This window comes from Dendrobates tinctorius, unplaced genomic scaffold (genome assembly GCF_039654945.1).
Source record: "Dendrobates tinctorius isolate UK_male_01 unplaced genomic scaffold, ASM3965494v1 ptg000093l, whole genome shotgun sequence".
Taxonomy (NCBI): domain Eukaryota; kingdom Metazoa; phylum Chordata; class Amphibia; order Anura; family Dendrobatidae; genus Dendrobates; species Dendrobates tinctorius.
Window position 1 is genome coordinate 7,417,864 of NW_027361761.1, and position 19,061 is coordinate 7,436,924.

General features: G+C 41.9%; 1 protein-coding gene across 1 annotated transcript in view; it reads left to right on the forward strand.

The window, feature by feature from the left end:
* LOC141098644 (fibrocystin-like) overlaps positions 1-19,061 on the forward strand; it is a 475,648-nt gene that overhangs the window by 344,575 nt on the left and 112,012 nt on the right. The window contains exon 16 of the mRNA XM_073586616.1: positions 7,506-7,704. Within this exon, the coding sequence (XP_073442717.1) occupies positions 7,506-7,704 (199 nt within the window). The remainder of the gene's footprint in view (positions 1-7,505; positions 7,705-19,061) is intronic.

A 19,061-nucleotide genomic window follows, 5' to 3' on the forward strand; every position in this document is an offset into this window, starting at 1 on the left:
AACATATAGAGTTTGCAGCAAAACAAATGGTTTTTCTGGTGCCGTATTTCTGTACTGAAGGTGGTTCTGGTGCCATATTCCTATACTGATGGTGGTTTTGGGTCTGTAGGTCATGTACTGATAATGGTTCTTGTGTCATATTCCTGTTCTGATTGTGGTTCTGGTGATGTATTCATGTTGTGGTAGTTGTTCTGGTGCTGTATTCATATAGTACTGATAGGTCTCGTGATGTATTCATGAAGTGATGGTTCTGGTGCTGTTTTCATTACCGGAACCATCATCTGTGCTTAAATACAAAACCAAAATCATCATCAGTATAAAATAGAACATGAGAGTCATCAATAATACATAAATACAGAACCAGAACTTTAATCAGTATATAAATAGGTCACTAGAATCACTATCGTTACATGATTACATGTCAACTGAACCACATCAGTACATGACTACACCACTAGAACCACCATCAGTACAATAGTGATTCAGTAGAACCTCAATCAGTACATGAATACATCACAATAACCACGTCAGTAAATAAATACAACACCAGTACATGTATACATAACCAGAACCACCATCACTACATGAATACATCACCAATCTTAGTAAAGCAATCAACTGTCAAGTCAGGCCCATATACATTTGTATCACATAAGCCTACAACTCCCAGTATATTCTTAACAATGGTAAGGAGACGCTGGGAGTTGTTGTTATCAGTCTTTATCAGACCTTGGACCATACAGAAACCACAGTACTGATGAGATGTAGTCAGTATCATATCAACAATCCAGGTACCTTATGGGTGACATCTTCTCTGATTGAGTAATTTCTTTCTTTTCATCTCTATCTTGTCCCTTGTCCTGACATCATGATGACTTTTCACATCCACAGCTCGACTCTACAGATTTCCTCTTCTCCAGTCTTCTGTAGCTTCTGTAGCATTTGAATGCCCTCTGCATACACATATCTGTCCATGTTATGCCCTAAATAAGCCTCCAGTGGTATATTGCCTTCACATTGTCCACCTTAATGATTTATAACCACCCCACTGTCTGCCATTATCAGATATAACCACCACACCGCCCACCCTTCTGTACCATAGCCTATACCATGGATGTCCCCTCTCCAGTGTTTTCCCTTACTCGCTCTATATCCCCACACTGTCTCCCCACCATGCTAACCTAACTCCATACCATGCTGTCATTTCATGCTGCCCCCTCTCCATGTCCATTTTGTGCTCCCTTTACAAGTTATGCCCTCATACCACCCACCATGTTGTCCTCTCTACACTGTACCCTCTCCTCACACTGTCCCCATACACAGTATGATGGTCACCACAGCTGCCTATACAGTATATCCACCACAGCCTCCCAATATACAGTATGATGTCCACCACAGACCCCTATACAGCATGATGTCCTCAACAGTCTCCTATACAGTATGGTCACCACCACAGCCCCATATAAAATATTGTCACCGCAGACACCAATACAGCAACAGTCTCCTACACAGTATGGTCACCACCACAGCCCCCATTGCGGTATGGTCATCACATTCCCCTTTACAGTATGATGTCTACACAGCCTGGAGTCTAATGGCCCCCACAATACCCTATACATTGTGATGTTTCCCACAGCCCCCTATACAGTATGATGCCCTCTACATATCGTGTATAGTATGGTGTTCCCACAGCCCAAGTATAATGTGCCCCATAGTCTCCCATATAATATTATGTCTCCCACAGACCCTCTTCTAATGTCCCCAGTGCCAGAACCATGTATTTCTCCTCAGCCAAACTCACATATGTATATCTCCACAGCCAACTCCCGTATAAACAGTATGTTCCAACAGCCAGCCCCACGTACAGTATATATGTACCAACAGCCAGCGCCATGTATATATGTCCCCACAGCCAGCCCCACGTATATATGTACCAACAGCCAGCCCCACGTATATATGTCCCCACAGCCAGCCCCATGTATATATGTCCCCACAGCCAGCCCCACGTATATATGTACCAACAGCCAGCCCCACGTATATATGTCCCCACAGCCAGCCCCATGTATATATGTCCCAACAGCCAGACCCACGTATAAATGTACCAACAGCCAGGCCCACGTATATATATGTCCCCACAGCCTGACCGACGTATATATGTACCCACAGCTAGCCCCACGTATATATGTCCCCACAGCTAGCCCCACATATATATGTACCAGCAGCCAGACCCACGTATATATGTCTCCACAGCCAGCCCCATGTATATATGTCCCCACAGCCAGACCCACATATATATGTCCCCACAGCCAGCCCCATGTATATATGTCCCCACAGCCAGCCCCATGTATATATGTCCCCACAACCAGCCCCATGTATAAATGTACCAACAGCCAGGCCCAACTATATATGTCTCTACAGCCAGCCCCATGTATATATATCCCCACAGCCAGCCCCAGATATATATGTACCAGCAGCCAGACCCACAGATATCAGATGTGTCCAAAGCCAGCCCCACATATATATATGTACCAGCAGCCAGACCCACGTATATATGTCTCCACAGCCAGCCCCATGTATATATGTACCAACAGCCAGACCACGTATATATGTCCCCACAGCCAGCCCCATGTATAAATGTACCAACAGCCAGGCCCACCTATATATGTCTCCACAGCCAGCCCCATGTATATATGTCCCCACAGCCAGCCCCTTGTATATATGTCCCCACAGCCAGCCCCATGTATATATGTCCCCACAGCCAGCCCCATGTATATATGTCCCCACAGCCAGACCCACGTATATATGTCCCCACAGCCAGCCCCATGTATAAATGTACCAACAGCCAGGCCCACCTATATACAGTATGTCTCTACAGCCAGCCCCATGTATATATGTCCCCACAGCCAGCCCCATGTATATATGTCCCCACAGCCAGCCCCATGTATAAATGTACCAACAGCCAGGCCCACCTATATATGTCTCTACAGCCAGCCCCATGTATATATGTCCCCACAGCCAGCCCCATGTATATATGTCCCCACAGCCAGCCCCATGTATATATGTCCCCACAGCCAGACCCACGTATATATGTCCCCACAGCCAGCCCCATGTATAAATGTACCAACAGCCAGGCCCACCTATATACAGTATGTCTCTACAGCCAGCCCCATGTATATATGTCCCCACAGCCAGCCCCATGTATATATGTCCCCACAGCCAGCCCCATGTATAAATGTACCAACAGCCAGGCCCACCTATATATGTCTCTACAGCCAGCCCCATGTATATATGTCCCCACAGCCAGCCCCATGTATATATGTCCCCACAGCCAGCCCCATGTATATATGTCCCCACAGCCAGCCCCATGTATAAATGTACCAACAGCCAGGCCCACCTATATATGTCTCTACAGCCAACCCCATGTATATATGTCCCCACAGTCAGCCCCATGTATATATGTCCCCACAGCCAGCCCCATGTATATATGTCCCCACAGCCAGCCCCATGTATATATGTCCCCACATGCCCCCATTCATTGGCAAACTAATGTAAAATAAATAAAAAGAGCTTGTGCTCCCCCAATCCAGGCCCCCCATCCAGCGCAGTGCCGTCTCCCCTTCTATGACGTACTGCAGAGGTCACTGGCCGGTGTGATGACGTCACTGCATCGTGCCACCTGACGTCCAATGCGTATGCCGTCTCCAACAGAGCGCAGACCGAAAGTGGCCTGTGTTCTGCAGATTACAGTGCCGGTGGCACAGCTCACAGCAATTGTGTTCATGTCTGACAGATGCGAATACAATAAATGAAAATTGTGGAATACATAATGTACATGGGACCAAAAGATTAGACACAGATTAGATATTAGAAAAAACTTTTTGACAGTTAGAGTGATCAATGAGTGGAACAGGCTGCCACGAGAAGTGGTGAGTTCTCCTTCAATGGAAGTCTTCAAACAGAGGCTGGACAGACATCTAACTGGGATGATTTAGCGAATCCTGCTTTGAGCAGGGGGTTGGACCAGATGGCCCAGGAGGTCCCTTCCAACTCTACGATTCTATGATTCTATGAAAGGATCTCAATTAGTCACATGGCAGATATATGTAACCAGTTCACATGCACATAAAGGACAAATGGTCTGGACAACTGCAATCACAAGGAATCAAAAAAAAAAAATGAATAAAGGCCAGCAGTCAAAGTGTCACATAAAATTCGATGCTTTATTAATATTCTATAATTGGACATAGGTACATGAAAGAGGGGGGAGAGGACTCACCAAATGGCTAAGCGAAGGGCCTAGTATGTCACCCACATCAACCAGGATATCAACCCCATATGGTCATAACACCCAGGAGTTCATACAAAAGTCACCACATAGTTGGTAAATATAATATACATCAACATGATAAATGGGGACTCAAGGAACTCACTGGTAACTATAAATACATGTAATCTAAGAACAAGTGTTCATAATGGATAGACCTAGAGGGGGTCTACAGTATTACCTGGACGGAGTGGGAGAGAACCATACAGCGGCCGGACCCCGACGCGTGTTTCGGAGCGGCCCCCTGAGGAAGGAGCAGTACGCTCCGAAACACGCGTCGGGGTCCGGCCGCTGTATGGTTCTCTCCCACTCCGTCCAGGTAATACTGTAGACCCCCTCTAGGTCTATCCATTATGAACACTTGTTCTTAGATTACATGTATTTATAGTTACCAGTGAGTTCCTTGAGTCCCCGTTTATCATGTTGATGTATATTATATTTACCAACTATGTGGTGACTTTTGTACGAACTCCTGGGTGTTATGACCATATGGGGTTGATATCCTGGTTGATGTGGGTGACATACTAGGCCCTTCGCTTAGCCATTTGGTGAGTCCTCTCCCCCCTCTTTCATGTACCTATGTCCAATTATAGAATATTAATAAAGCATCGAATTTTATGTGACACTTTGACTGCTGGCCTTTATTCATTTTTTTTTTTTTTTCAGATGCGAATACAGTTGAGTCTGGGAAGGTAACACCGGCCGGGGCACAGTACGGCGAGAGGTGTGAGCGGCGTCAGTGACCGGCACTGCTCCCCTGTGTCCCCGTCACTGTGCTGAACGCCTAAGGTCTCTTTCACACTTCCGTTTTTTGTTGTCAGTTAAAATCAGCCAAAATGGTGGAAAGCAGATCCGTTTGTAACTGATGCAAACGGATGGCACCGGACCGTTTTTTTGACGGATACGTTGAATGCAGAATTTTAAAGGAATCGCAGTCGAGAGAGAGAGAAAGAGAGAGATGATTTTTGGAGTAAGTATCAATGTTGGAAATAGATTCTTAAACATAAGAGCAAGATCTAGGATCAAGAATATAGTGCGCTGACGGGTGTGTGATATAAAATGTAATTATTATATTCTTGTGATGCACGTATTGTGTGAAAAAAGTTGGAAAAAAAAATGTGCAGAAAGCCAGCAATACTTCTTTTAACCACTAGATGGCACATTGCTCCGCCATTGAAAGGTCTATTTCTTTTTTTTACTGAGTAATTTGTAGACTAGGCGAAGGCAGGATTCTTGTTTGGACATGTGCAAATGAGGAAAGATAGAGACTGGGACAAATCAAATAAGTGCAAGGTGAGAAAACCATTGCAGACAGCTGTGGGCTGATGTTATCAGGCTGGGAAGGGACCAAGAAACCAGGACCTTGCCAGCAGCAGCTGAAGAATTGGCGCATCTCACGAGATTCTGGCGCTTTGCCTTTGCTTTTCCCATTTGCCCCGGTGCAATGGCAGTCGGGGTAATGGTAATTGGGGTTGATGTCAATTTCTCAAAAATGACAGCTGCTGCAAAATCCTGGGGTTAATAAAGGAGAGGTATCCATCAGACTCCCCCATTACTATGCCAGTAACATAAAAAGGATACACAGAAAAATACTATATTTGAATAAACACTCACTATGCTTCCGCTCGTTCATCAATTTATAAACAAAAACAAAAACATGCAGGTCCAACGTAGTCCAGGGAGGCCGATGAAGTCCCCAAATGGAGGCTTGAAAAACATAAAAAGAGACAAAGAAAGCAAGACACTTTTTCTCTTGCTCACCAACGTATTAGAAAATAAGGGTCCCACACAGGTCCAACGTAGTGCGGCGCTTCTTACAACGTTCCCCGAAACGATCGATAAAAGCCTATCATCCAGAGGCTCCATAGGCTTTTATCAGCAGCCACTCCTGACTCCCGATGTGCTCTGAAACAGATAGATAGATAGATAGATAGATAATAGAGAGATAGATGATAGATAGATAATGGATAATAGATAGAAAGATAGATAATTGATAGATAATTGATAGATAATAAATAGACCTTACCCCCTCTGTACTACAGAACGCCAGTGACTGTCCGCAGTCTCCAACATCATGTCTGCTCTCTATCTGAAACTCAACCTCTCCAAAACTGAACTTCTTCTGCTCCAGCCGTCTACTAACCTCTCTAAATCTGACATTTCCCTCTCCGTGGGTGGCACCACAATAACACCCTGGCAACAGGAGCGCTGTCTGGGTGTTATGTTTGACACCAATCTCTCCTTCACATCCCATATACAATCTCTTGCCCGGTCTTGCCGCTTACACCTAAAGAACATCTCTAAAATCCGCCCTTTTCTCACCATGGAAACAGCAAAAACCCTCACTGTAGCATTGATCCACTCCCACCTGGATTACTGCAACGCTCTTTTAATTGGCCTCCCCATTACTCGTCTTTCCCCTCTCCAGTCCATACTTAATGCAGCGGCCAGGGTCGTCCATCTGGCTAATTGGTACTCGAACACGTCTGCTCTTCGCCAATCGTTACATTGGCTGCCCATTCATTATAGGATCCAATTCAAAGTACTTGTTCTCACCCACAAAGCTCTCCACAGTGCGGCACCCCCCTACATCTCCTCCCTCATTTCTGTCTATCGGCCTAGCCGACCGCTGCGCTCTGCAAATGACTTTTGACTAACCTCTGCACTAATCTGCACTCCGACTCCAAGATTTGTCCCATGCTGCTCCAATCCTCTGGAATGCTCTACCCCAAGAAATTAGGACTATCCACAATTTGCATAGTTTCAGGTGCTCCCTCAAAACGCATCTGTTCAGAGCGGCCTATCATGTTCTCTAATCAAAGTCATTCTATTTGTAAGTGTGCGTGTGTAGCCCATTCACTATCTCCATCCCTCACTCCCTGAAGATGGCTGGACCATCATTGTAAATACACCATTGTAAATACACCCCTGTAGTTTGTATCTCCCCCACCACATTGTAGATTGTAAGCTCTCACCAGCAGGGTCATCTTATTTTGCTTTAATTATTGCATTGTTAACGTTGTTAGTTATGACTTGTGTTTTGAAACTGTTAAAATGTAAAGCGCTGGGTAAGACGGCTCTATATAAATAAAGATTATTATTATAATAGATAGATAGATAATAGATAATATCTTGGTGATGCTGTGAGTTATTTTAACTTTTCCCTCTCCTTCTCTTGCAGTACTCTGCCACTTTCGATGATTTTGCTGCAGGGAGTTTTCTGTATATTCGGCACACTAATTTGCCAAGTGTCCTTAATATTTCCATGACGTGTGGATCCGCTGTCGGGAAGCATCTCCAGTCTATTCCTCCACTGCCCACAGATGGCGCTGCCTGTGATTGGTCCTTTGACAGTGATCGTGGCATCCTGGTGTACCTGGGTAATGTGACCGCTCTATGAGTCCTGTGTTATGTGATGTGTGCCCATGTTGTGTGTTCTCCATAACACTCCTGCCGCTGTATGGGGCACCCCTGGCTGGTGGGCACTTGTGCATTTTTGGGTTGGTTTAGCATTGAGCTATCTTTGGGCCCTGTAGCCTGACCTCTATCAAGTAGGTAGCAAACTTTACTCTGCACCTTCTGGCAAGCCTACAAGGGGTAACGATAGTAAATGCAGGGGGTTTTGTTCACACTCGGCTCCTGGCCCATATGTTAATACCTGTACTATTAATGACCGATGATCGTTGGAGGCCCTGTTGGAATTGTTGTATTGGGCCCCAGAAGCTTCAAGTTTTTCCATTGCAAGCAAATACAAGAAGAAGTTGTGCTGCCACAGGTGGAGTCCCCTTCATTCTGATGGCGCTTTCATATACATATACTGTAAGTTTTAAAAAGAGAACATTTTGAGGATTGTTCTTAAATCAAAGACTTTAAAATAACATTGTAGGCCACGTGCTTGACATGTTTGCACACATGAATCATGGAATGCGGCGTTCGGTGTTTGCACACACATGAAGCATGGACTGCGGCGATCGGTGTTTGCACACACATGAAGCATGGACTGCGGCGATCGGTGTTTGCACACACATGAAGCATGGACTGCGGCGATCGGTGTTTGCACACACATGAAGCATGGACTGCAGCGATCAGTGTTTGTATACACATGAAGCATGGACAGCAACGATCAGTGTTTGTATACACATGAAGCATGGACAGCAACGATCAGTGTTTGTATACACATGAAGCATGGACTGCGGCGATCGGTGTTTGCACACACATGAAGCATGGACAGCAGCGATCAGTGTTTGTACACACATGAAGCATGGACTGCAGCGATCGGTGTTTGCACACACATGAAGCATGGACAGCAACGATCAGTGTTTGTATACACATGAAGCATGGACTGCGGCGATCGCTGTTTGCACACACATGAAGCATGGACAGCAGCGATCAGTGTTTGTACACACATGAAGCATGGACTGCAGCGATCGGTGTTTGCACACACATGAAGCATGGACTGCGGCGATCGGTGTTTGCACACACATGAAGCATGGACTGCGGCAATCGGTGTTTGCACACACATGAAGCATGGACAGCGGCGATCAGTGTTTGTATACACATGAAGCATGGACTGCGGCGATCGGTGTTTGCACACACATGAAGCATGGACAGCAGCGATCAGTGTTTGTACACACATGAAGCATGAACTGCGGCGATCAGTGTTTGCACACACATGAAGCATGGACTGCGGTGATCGGTGTTTGCACACACATGAAGCATGGACTGCGGCGATCGGTGTTTGCACACACATGAAGCATGGACTGCGGCGATCGGTGTTTGCACACACATGAAGCATGGACTGCAGCGATCGGTGTTTGCACACACATGAAGCATGGACAGCAGCGATCAGTGTTTGTACACACATGAAGCATGGACTGCGGCGATCGGTGTTTGCACACACATGAAGCATGGACAGCAGCGATCGGTGTTTGTACACACATGAAGCATGGACTGCGGCGATCGGTGTTTGTACACACATGAAGCATGGACTGCGGCGATCGGTGTTTGCACACACATGAAGCATGGACTGCGGCGATCGGTGTTTGCACACACATGAAGCATGGACAGCAGCGATCGGTGTTTGTACACACATGAAGCATGGACTGCGGCAATCGGTGTTTGCACACACATGAAGCATGGACAGCAGCGATCAGTGTTTGTACACACATGAAGCATGGACTGCGGCGATCGGTGTTTGCACACACATGAAGCATGGACAGCAGCGATCGGTGTTTGTACACACATGAAGCATGGACAGCAGCGATCAGTGTTTGTACACACATGAAGCATGGACTGCGGCGATCGGTGTTTGCACACACATGAAGCATGGACAGCGGCGATCGGTGTTTGCACACACATGAAGCATGGACTGCGGCGATCGGTGTTTGCACACACATGAAGCATGGACTGCAGCGATCGGTGTTTGCACACACATGAAACATGGACAGCAGCGATCAGTGTTTGTACACACATGAAGCATGGACTGCGGCGATCGGTGTTTGCACACACATGAAGCATGGACAGCGGCGATCGGTGTTTGTACACACATGAAGCATGGACTGCGGCGATCGGTGTTTGCACACACATGAAGCATGGACAGCGGCGATCGGTGTTTGCACACACATGAAGCATGGACAGCAGCGATCGGTGTTTGTGCACACATGAAGCATGGACTGCGGTGATCGGTGTTTGCACACACATGAAGCATGGACTGCGGCGATCGGTGTTTGCACACACATGAAGCATGAACTGCAGCGATCTGTGTATGTACACACATGAAGCATGGACTGCAGCGATCGGTGTTTGCGCACACATGAAGCATGAACTGCAGCGATCTGTGTTTGTACACACATGAAGCATGGACTGCAGCGATCGGTGTTTGCGCACACATGAAGCATGGACTGCAGCGATTGGTGTTTGCACACACATGAAGCATGGACTGCGGTGATCGGTGTTTGTGCACACATGAAGCATGGACTGCAGCGATCAGTGTTTGTACACACATGAAGCATGGACTGCGGCGATCGGTGTTTGCACACACATGAAGCATGGACAGCAGCGATCGGTGTTTGTACACACATGAAGCATGGACAGCAGCGATCAGTGTTTGTACACACATGAAGCATGGACTGCGGCGATCGGTGTTTGCACACACATGAAGCATGGACTGCGGCGATCGGTGTTTGCACACACATGAAGCATGGACTGCGGCGATCGGTGTTTGCACACACATGAAGCATGGACAGCAGCGATCGGTGTTTGTTCACACATGAAGCATGGACTGCGGCGATCGGTGTTTGCACACACATGAAGCATGGACAGCAGCGATCAGTGTTTGTACACACATGAAGCATGGACTGCGGCGATCGGTGTTTGCACACACATGAAGCATGGACAGCAGCGATCGGTGTTTGTACACACATGAAGCATGGACAGCAGCGATCAGTGTTTGTACACACATGAAGCATGGACTGCGGCGATCGGTGTTTGCACACACATGAAGCATGGACAGCGGCGATCGGTGTTTGCACACACATGAAGCATGGACTGCAGCGATCTGTGTTTGTACACACATGAAGCATGGACTGCGGCGATCGGTGTTTGCACACACATGAAGCATGGACAGCGGCGATCGGTGTTTGCACACACATGAAGCATGAACTGCAGCGATCTGTGTTTGTACACACATGAAGCATGGACTGCAGCGATCGGTGTTTGCGCACACATGAAGCATGAACTGCAGCGATCTGTGTTTGTGCACACATGAAGCATGGACTGCAGCGATCGGTGTTTGCGCACACATGAAGCATGGACTGCAGCGATTGGTGTTTGCACACACATGAAGCATGGACTGCGGTGATCGGTGTTTGTGCACACATGAAGCATGGACTGCAGCGATCGGTGTTTGCACACACATGAAACATGGGCTGTGGTGATCGGTGTTTGTGCACACATGAAGCATGGACTGCAGCGATCGGTGTTTGCACACACATGAAGCATGGACTGCAGCGATTGGTGTTTGCACACACATGAAGCATGGACTGCGGTGATCGGTGTTTGTGCACACATGAAGCATGGACTGCGGTGATCGGTGTTTGTGCACACATGAAGCATGGACTGCAGCGATCGGTGTTTGCACACACATGAAACATGGGCTGTGGTGATCGGTGTTTGCACACACATGAAGCATGGACTGCAGCGATCGGTGTTTGTGCACACATGAAGCATGGACTGCAGTGATCGGTGTTTGTGCACACATGAAGCATGGACTGCGGGAATCGCAGCTTCACATTCCTCTAGGAACTAATAAAAAGTGCTAATATAAAGTCATTCACTTCCCAACATTGACATTGCAACACCGAGAAGGAAAAGTTGTGGAATGTTGGAGATCACAGGACGAAGACGTTAATGATCAGCAAATTATGAAAAATGGAAACAAGATTTTTGAAAACTTATCAACTTATTCAGCACAGAAATCCCGGCACTTTCAGCCTCGGCTGCCATCAGTGATGACAATAATGGTTGTCTGAGGAAGGTCCTGATCATCAAGATCTGCTGCTGGCAGCTTTTATGTAATCACCGACCAATGACGTCCCAGATGTACCCGATGGGAGACAAGTCTGGAGACGCTGCAGGTTGTGGTTGCCTGTTTAGACAGTAGCACTAGCAACATGTGTTCTGTTGTTCTCATGTTAAAGATATGCCCTCCTGGCAAACCCTGAGGAAATGGCCGCACCACTGGTTCCACCATTGAGTCCATGTAGCACCGAGCTGGTGATGTGTAAGGTGCACAGGGTGGTAGTGATGGTCGAGGGGCTGCAGTGTTCCCACACCCTAGCACCCCACCAGTAATTTCTGTGCCTTGTGCTGCGGGTGCACATTATAACACTCATGGTGTGGCAGGAGGACTCCTCTGTCTCCACGAACAGCCGCATACTGAGCAAGAGACCAGTGATGAGCAAACGTGCTGGGATAAGGTGTTATCTGAGCATGCTCTGGTGCTGACAGTCTGTCTCCGACGTGCTCGAAAAATGTTTCAATTCCCTCGGCTGCGTGTGTGACGGCTGATCGACAGCCACAACACATGCAGGGATTGGCTGTTTTATTATTATTACTATTATTGTTATTAGTAGTAGTAGAAGTACAGTAAAATTATCACTATTAATAATTTTGGTTATTATTATTTATTATTATTATTATTAGTAGTAGTACTATCACTAGTATCGTAATTATTATTATTGGTAATATTACTAGTAATTATTATTTTTAGCAGTATCTTTATTAGTTAATATTATTTTTATTTTTTTATCAGTAAAGGTAGTAGCACTATTATTTTTGTTATTATTAGTAGTAGTAATAGTAGTAATATCAATATGAATTATTATTATTAGCAGAAGTAGTGTCACTATTTAGTTATTTTTTTATTATTAGTATTATTTTTAGTAGTATGAATATTATCAGTATAAGTAGTGGTAGTAGTAAAAGTCGTGTTATTACTATTCATTATTTTTGTTATTATTAGTATTATTATTAGTAGTATCACTATTAATTATTATTAGTTGTAGCAGACGCAGTATCAATATGAATTATTATTATTAGTAGTAATAGAAGTAGTGGAAGTATCACTATTTCATTATTTTGCTAGTAGTATCCTTATTAATCATTATAATTTTTATTATTATTAGTAGAAGTCGTAGCATCACCATTAATTATTAGTTTTATTATTATTAGTAGTAATAGTAGTAGTTATATTAGTAGTAGTATCGCTATTTATTATTAATAATTACAATTTTATTATTATTATTTGTAGTATTATTACTATTACTTATTAGTTTTATTAGTAGTAGTGATATTAGTGTTATCACAATTTATTTTGTTATTATGAACAGTATTATTATCATTATTACTATTATTATTAATATTACTGTGGTATCACTTATTATTATTACTATTATTATTAATATTACTGTGGTATCACTTATTATTATTACTATTATTATTATCACTATTTATTACATTACTAATTTAAATAATAACAATGATGACAGTTCTACAGTAATTAATAATAGAATGAGTTAATGTGGTGGTAATTATTATTATTATTATTATTATTATTATTATTATTATTATTATTACAAAGACATGTAAAATAACCCAAAAAAAAATACAACTCCAAAAGCGCAATCAGGATATAAAAGTAAAGCAAATTTTCTAACAACAACTTTATAAATTTTTACATTTTTAACAAAAAAAGTCAGCGCCTGTTCCTTTCATATTCCCAGGTATATTAAAGATCAAATATCTGAATAAAACAAAAAATAATAACAATAATGAAAATGAATGTCTAAACTGGGAAATCATTGGCTAAAAAAAAAAAACCTTTTCGCTCTTTTTTCCCCCCCAATTTTCTGTTATTTTTAGTTACATTAATGCTATGATATAATTAGTCAGCCAAGTAATCCAGTTTACAAGCTTTGTAGAATTCTTCAGCTGCCACTCAAGGAGACTCCGCCGCAGGCCCTTGCGTTACTCCCCTCGATCCTCGTGTTCCATGTGACTCAGTCTCCATGACTACTGGCTACATCTGCTGACACCCCGCTCACTATTTACTGCTTAATTAAGAATTTCACGGCTCAAACCTTCGCTGCTTTCGAGAACAAGAACTTAGTGTTGGAGAAATTCCACACTCACAAGGAAAGTCGTTTTATTTTTTATTTTATTTTTTTTGAATTTTTTAAAAAAATTTTAATTTTTTTTTTTGGATGAAGGCCTGACGGTACAAAAACACGTATAAAAGTAATAAAAGTTTTAAAAACAAAATAATTAAAAAAATGCAAAAAAATATTTTTTGAAAAATTCCCTTTGGGCGAAGCAAGATGCCACCCTTCCATCAAAAATCATAAAATGAGGCAGGGATGATGAGCATACAGGATATCAGAAAAAGAGGAATGTTTGCTCCGGTTGCGGAGAGAAGGCTGGAAGGGCTCGTGACTTCAAAAGCGCGGCGGCCAGCCTTATCAGCAGGCTTATAAAGCTTTGTTTGTTCCTGTTTAACTTATGCAAAAAAAAAAAATTAAAATAAAAAAAAAATTTAATAAAAAATCTGGTATGTTTTAGAAGACCCCATTTCGCCGACGCAAGTTCCCTCTCCCCGACGGATTTTTGTGCGTCAGCAGTTAGGCAGCTGGGCCCAAAAACGACATCAGTCAAAGCGTATAATCACTTGACTCGATGTTAACAATGGTACTTGTAGGGGGGCGGCCGGGAGGGAGGCGTAGATTACAATAGGAACACAATTATTGCAGCTGCTGGGAGGGTTATAATTCTTCATATAAAAAGCATGAGACCTCATGAGTGAGGAGGGGAGAGGAGGGAGATGGAGGTTTATTATTTATACTGTGACTTTTGGACGCGCGTCGTGGTAGCGGTAGGGTGCCAGCAGCTGCTCGTGCTTCTACCTTCTCCAGTAATTGTACATTTTGTCAAGGGGGTTAAGTTACTTTTGACCCCAAGTCTTTATGTTGATGAAAGAGTCTTTTAAAAGGGGTAACACTGTTAAAAAGTGGCAGGGGCGCATTAAACTGCAAACAAATGGGTATAAATTCATATCAGATGCTACTTCATTCACAAGCGCACTTGTAAATTCACACAGACGTGCCTCAGATGGGGACGGGGAGAGCACAACAGAGTCATTCAGAGGATACGGAGCAGCTGAACACGAGGGATTGTTGATTTTTTTTTTTTTTTGTTACGCTGAAAAATGCCAATAAGAGCTGTCAATAGGGAGGACAAAAAAGGGGAAGATATGGGATTGTTCTCTGCTGGAGGAAAGGCTGCGTCTTCAGCCTGAATATCAACAGATCGACTGCAAGCATTCCAGTCCGTCGACGTAGAAATCATTGGAAAAATTTGGGGAAAAATAGTAAATAACCGGATAAATAAATGCATCAAAAGAAAAAAAGAACACATGAAAACCCGCATAATTATAGCAATGAACACTCAGACATATATTTTAGATTATATTAAAGCTTTTATAAACATTGCAAAAAAGTAAAAGTGCAAAAAATACATAAAAATGTAATAAAAAAAGGTTGAAACATTCAGATTTTTATATATTAGGTCTTTTTGTTCCTTAGATTTTTAATAAAGCTCATTTAAATTTTTTTTTGTCACAGTCCTTCTCTTTCTATTTCTGTCTTTCTTCTACGTGTCGTCTTTTTTTTTGCTTTTTTTATCTCTCCTTTATCTATTTCCTTTCTTCTCTTTTTTTTCCATTTTTCCATCTTTCTTTCTTTCTTTCTTTCTTTCCTCTTCTCTTTTATTTCCTCCTTTTTCTTTTTCTTTCTCTTTCTTTCTTTCCCTTCTTTCCTTTAGCTCTTCTATATATTTTCTTCTTCATTTTCTTCATCTCTTCCTTTCTCTAACCTTACTTTTTAGATTGTTACTCTTAGTTTCTACTTTCCCCTTTAAACCATGTATTATTTCTACATAACCAGCGATCTGAGGACTAAAAATAACAATATATTTTTGTGTATTGACATCATTACTATATAAATATGAATTTAAGCTCAACAATCAAGATAGATAGATGATGGATAGATAGAAAGATAATAGATTGATAGATAGATGATAGACAGATAAATAAATTTGTGCTTGACAAAGACCGTGCTGTGAGGTCGAAACGTTGCACCACTTGGCGCTGGAATAAAGTCCACAATTTTCCCGTTATGTGGAGCGCTGCCTGATTTTTTTCTATTTATATTTTTGCTTTGAACAACCGCATTATTCAGGAATTTTGCACCCAAAATCTGCTCAAGTTTGTGCTGCTGTCTGTTTTTTCTATTTAGATAGATAATAGATAGAGATAGATAATAGAGAGATAGATAGATAATAGATAGATAATAGATAGATAGATGATAGATAATAGATAGAGATATATAATAGAGAGATAGATAGATAATAGATAGATAGACATATAGATGATAGATAGATAGATAGATGATAGATAGATGATAGATAGATAGATAGAAGATAGATAGATAATAGATGATAGATAATAGATAGATAGATAATAGATAGAGATAGATAATAGAGAGATATATAATAGATAATATATAGATAGACAGATAGATAATAGATAGATAAATAGATAATAGATAGATGATAGATAGATAATAGATAGATAGATGATAGATAGATGATAGATATATAGATAATAGATAGATAGATGATAGATAGATAGATGATAGATAGATAGATGTTAGATAGATAATAGATAGAGATAGATAATAGAGAGATACAGTATATAGATAATAGATAATAGATAGATAAATATATAATAGATAGATGATAGATAATAGATAGATAGATGATAGATAGATGTTAGATAGATAGATAATAGATAGATAATAGATAGAGATAGATAATAGAGAGATATATAGATAATAAATAGATAGACAGATAGATAATAGATAGATAAATATATAATAGATAGATGATAGATAATAGATAGATAATAGATAGATGATAGATAGATGATAGATAGATATATAGATAATAGATAGATAGATAATAGATAGATATATAGATAATAGATAGATGATAGATAGATAATAGATAGATAGATAGATGATAGATGATAGATATATAGATAGATAGATGTTAGATAATAGATAGATAATAGATAGATGATAGATGATAGATAGATATATAGATGATAGATAGATGATAGATAGATGATAGATAGATAGATAGATAGATAATAGATAGATGATAGATAGATAGATAGATAGATAGATAGATAGATAATACACAGAACCCAGGCTATATTCCGTGTGTCGCTTGTTCTGCTCCTCAGGATGGAGCCCGCTGTGTGCGTTGCTTTCTCTCGCCTCCTTTTTCACTCTTTCCATTTTCTGTCTTCCTTTCTTCTGTATTAGATGATAGTTATGTCAGAAGCCGCGGAGAACGTGAGGGTTCATAACAAAGAAGCATGAGAGGGGAATATTAGCCCTATTGCAACCATCTGACTGCTGTATAAGAAGTTCTAATGCTCTCACCTGCTTTCGTGCCCGCTTTCCCACTACTTGGACTTTTCCTGCTGCTGTTACTAATAAAAGTAAAAATAACTCATATTAAAATGACACAATTTCTAATTAATACAATTATGTTTCCAATTGTTATTAATAGTAGGTAATATAGCATCATTTTTATTATTTTATCAACTTAGTTATTATTCCCAGTTTCTTTTTTACATTATAAGTCAGTGATTATTACATCACAAAACTTTCCTTCATGACATCATGTTCTGTTGCTATTAAAGCACCTTACCACTAGAGGGCGCCAGAGTTTGGCTACCGCACCGCTGACAGCTATAGTCCCTTTGCCTGGAGCAATGAAACATTTCGCCTGAGGCTTTTCAAAGTGAAGCTCAATGATATCGTTTAGCACTCCCCCCCCCCCAAGTAATTTAATAGACCCGGCATGATAACTGGCTGTTGTGGCAGTCGTACAGATGAGGCGGGCTGGGGTCTGGGATCGGGGAGGTTGTGTTATGTAATCGCTGATTTGTCTGACACCTAATTGATCTTTCTCTGGGTCTCGTTAAACTGACTTCATGTTTAAATAGCTTAGATTTTAATCACTGTAGACATTTTTGACTCGTAGAAGTTACTTTCAATTCTAAAAAATATAGGGGTTCGGTTTAAGTTTTTACAATGTTGATTTTGGGGTGATATGGACCCATGGAGCGCAATTTTGGTGAATTCAAAAATTTGCCCATCCCATTAGCTTCACACCTGACATACAGTATGTGCCGTTTTAAAGGTCTACATCATAGTTTTGTTTAATTTTAGTTTTTTGCTAATGTGTTGTTACAATACATTCTCATGGAAAAATGTTATTGCATGAGTCCTCTACATTCTGTTTCCACCCATTTTTTTGGTGAAATATTTTTCAGGAGGAAATGTTTCTGTTTTTGAAGTAGAGAGGGAGTGTCTATCTCTGTATGAGTCCAAGGAGTGTGTCTATCTCTAAATGTAGTCCAAGGGGTATGTCTATCTCTAAGTGAGTCCAAGAGGTGTGTCCAGCTCTAAATGATTCCAAAGATCATGTCTATCTCTAAATGAGTCTAAAGATTATGTCTACCTCTAAATGAGTCCAAGGGGTGTGTCTATCTCTAAATGAGTCCAAGGGGTGTGTCTATCTTCAATGAGTCCAAGAATCCAAGAGGTTTGTCTATCTCTAAATGAGTCTAAAGAGTATGTCTACCTCTAAATGAGTCCAAGAGGTGTGTCTATCAGTGAATGAGTCCAAGGGGTGTGTCTATCTCTGAATGACGCCAAGGGGTGTGTCTATCTCTGAATGACTCCAAGGGGTGTGTCTACCTCTGAATGAGACCAATGGGTATGTCTTCCTCTGAATGAGTCCAAAGGGTGTGTCTTCCTCTGAATGAGTCCAAGGGGTGTGTCTATCTCTGAATGAACCCAAGGAGTATTTCTCTATCTGAATGTCTATCACTGATGTAGTCTTAAAAGGGTCATTAGAACGCTCGTTATCCCATTATCAGCTTATGTAAACATGCCGGGGTACAGCCGTTTTTTTATTCCATTTTTGGGAAGAAGTGAGGCTACCAAAATAAGGGAATTTTCAATGTTGTGATTTTTTTCTTGGCATTCAATGTACAGTTTAAGTAATTTTATGTTTTGATTGGATTTTTCTGGACATGACAATACCACAT